We start from the raw sequence: 2,801 nt of genomic DNA, 5'->3' as shown, positions 1-2,801 counted from the left end.
TTTCCTTTTCTCTCTCTTTCTTTCCTTCCTTTCCTTCTTTCTTTTTCTCTCTCTCTCTCTCCCTCCCTCCCTTTCTTTCTTTTTTCTTTTTTTTTGTTTTTGAGACAGAGTCTTGTTCTGTTGCCCAGGCTGGAGTGCAGTGGTGCAATCTCTGCTCACTGCAAACTCCACCTGCCGGGTTCACACCATTCTACTGCCTCAGCCTCCCGAGTAGCTGGGACTACAGGCGCCCACCACCACACCCGGCTAATTTTTTGTATTTTTAGTAGAGACGGGGTTTCACCATGTTAGCCAGGATGGTCTCAATCTCCTGACCTCGTGATCTGCCTGCCTTGGCCTCCCAAAGTGCTGGGATTACAAGCGTGAGCCATGGTGCCCAGCCCCACCTTGCTCTCTTTTTTAAAAATTTTAGTTTTGAGACAGGGTCTCACTCTTTTTAAAAAATTTTATTTTTATTTTATTTTATTTTTTTGAGACGGAGTCTTGCTCTGTCGCCCAGGCTGGACTGCAATGGCGCGATCTCAGCTCACTGCAAGCTCCGCCTCCTGGGTTCATACCATTCTCCTGCCTCAGCCTCCCGAGTAGCTGGGACTACAGGCGCCCGCCAACATACCCAGCTAACTTTTGTATTTTTAGTAGAGACAGGGTTTCACCGTGTTAGCCACGGTGATCACATGTTCGATCTCCTGACCTCGTGATCCGCCTGCTTTGGCCTCCCAAAGTGCTGGGATTACAGGCATGAGCCACTGCGCCTGGCAAAAATTTTATGTTTAAGACAGGGTCCCATTCTGTTGTCCAGGCTGGAGTGCAGTGATCGTGTCTCACTGCAGCCTTGATCTCCTGGGTTTAAGGCTAGACAGCTTAGAGCCCCTGCCCCACTTGTAACTCTCTGAGCCTATGGGAATCCAGAGACAGAAAGGTGGGGGCCTTCCAGCAGGCCCCAGAGAGACCCCGAACTGTACCTTCCCACTCCAGTTCGTTGCCATTCCCCAGGAACTCCAGCGAGTCCGTCTCATCGGGGGTCTCAATGTCATCCACGTTAATATCCAGGTCATCAGGGGTATCCAAGAAGTCGTCGGACAGCAGGGATCCCTCACTCTGATCCAGAGAAATGTTGATATCAGGGGCCACCAGCGTCTTCCTCTTACGATGCGCTCCGTTGAAGTTTAGCGTGTTGGGAGGAGCTGCCGGGAAATGAGAAACACGGAAAAAATCTTTGCTTTCTCTCTTTTACCTCCTCCCCATTTTCCTACCTGCTGGAAGCTGTTTTATCATACAGGAATGGGGAGGAGAGGGTAGGCTCCCTTCTGTATCCATGCCGTTGTTGGGGGTGGGCAGAATGAAGCAGGCATCATCCTGACGGGTGAATGTTACAACCACTGTCCTGTGGGCGGGGGCGGGCACTTGCCTCAGAGATTAAAGATGGATGCTTGGACATTGGGTAGACATGAGTTCAAAGCCTGACTTTGGCCCGGGTGCGGTGGCTCACGCCTGTAATCCCAGCACTTTGGGAGGCCAAGGTGGGCGGATCACCTGAGGTCAGGAGTTCGAGACCAACCTGGCCAACATGACAAAACCCCGTCTCTACTAAAAATACAAAAATTAGCCAGTCGTGGCGGTGGGCGCCTGTGATCCCAGCTACTTGGGAGGCTGAGGCAGGAGAATCACTTGAGCCCAGGAGGCGGAGGTTACAGTGAGCCGAGATCACGCCATTGCACTCCAGCCTGGGTGACAGAGCGAAACTCTATCTCAAAAATAAATAAATAAATAAATAAATAAATAAATAAAGGAGAAGAGACACATGTCTTCTGCAGACAAATCGTGAAAGCAGCGCATCCTCTTCCAGGCTTTCTCTGACTCTCACCCTCCTGTCTCTACTCATGAGGACCGTGTAGGGATATCAGGCCACCTGGATAATGTAGGATCCGGGATCGTCTCCTGTTTTAATCAGAGTGCTTCAGGGAAACAAATCCAATAGGGTGTGTGTGTGTGTATATTTTGTTTTCCCCATGTATATGGAAAGAAAGAGAGAGGGAGAATATTTATTTATTTATTTATTTATTTATTTATTTATTTATTTATTTTGAGATGGAGTCTCGCTCTGTCGCCCAGGCTGGAGTGCAGTGGCGCGATCTCGGCTCACTGCAAGCTCTGCCTCCCGGGTTCACACCATTCTCCTGCCTCAGCCTCCTGAGTAGCTGGGACTACAGGCACCCGCCACCATGCCTGGCTAATTTTTTGTATTTTCGGTAGAGATGGGGTTTCACCATGTTAGCCAGGATGGTCTTGATCTCCTGACCTCGTGATCCACCCGCCTCGGCCTCCCAAAGTGCTGGGATTACAGGTGTGAGCCGCCACGCCCAGCCGAGAAATTTATTTTAAGGAATTAGCTCATGTGATCACAGAGACTGATAAGTTCTCAATTGGCAGGGCGGGCCAGCAGGTGGGACGCCTGAGGAAGGGTTGATGTTGTAAAGAGACCCACAGGCAGAATCGTCTCTGCCTGGGGAACCCTACCTGTGGACGCCTTAAAACCTTCAACTGATTAGATGAGGCCCACCCACGTCACAGACAGCTGCCTGCCTTAATCTAAAGTCCACTAATTTGTTTTGTTTTATTTATTTATTTTTTGAGATGGAGTCTTACTGTGTCACCCAGGCTGGAGTTCAGTGGTATGACCTACGCTCACACCCACCTCGGAGTCCCAGGGTAAAATCATGCCCCACTGCAACCTCCGGCTCCCAGGTTCAAATGATTCTCCTGCCTCAGCCTCCCCAGTAGCTGGGATTACAGGCATGTGC

The 2,801-nt window shown here is 50.2% G+C and overlaps 1 protein-coding gene across 1 annotated transcript in view; it reads right to left on the bottom strand.

Annotated features, from left to right (window-relative positions):
* LOC113221285 (caytaxin) overlaps positions 1-2,507 on the bottom strand; it is a gene marked incomplete at its 5' end in the record, with an annotated part of 4,200 nt that extends 1,693 nt beyond the window's left edge. Inside the window, 2 exons of the mRNA XM_026450620.1 lie at positions 963-1,184; positions 2,486-2,507. Of these exons, the coding sequence (XP_026306405.1) occupies positions 963-1,184; positions 2,486-2,507 (244 nt within the window). The remainder of the gene's footprint in view (positions 1-962; positions 1,185-2,485) is intronic.
* Between the last annotated feature and the right edge of the window lie 294 nt (positions 2,508-2,801).

This window comes from Piliocolobus tephrosceles, unplaced genomic scaffold (genome assembly GCF_002776525.5).
Source record: "Piliocolobus tephrosceles isolate RC106 unplaced genomic scaffold, ASM277652v3 unscaffolded_22877, whole genome shotgun sequence".
Classification (NCBI taxonomy): Eukaryota; Metazoa; Chordata; class Mammalia; order Primates; family Cercopithecidae; genus Piliocolobus; species Piliocolobus tephrosceles.
Note: the sequence above shows the minus strand (reverse complement) of the source record. Positions and strands in the feature narration are given on the sequence as shown.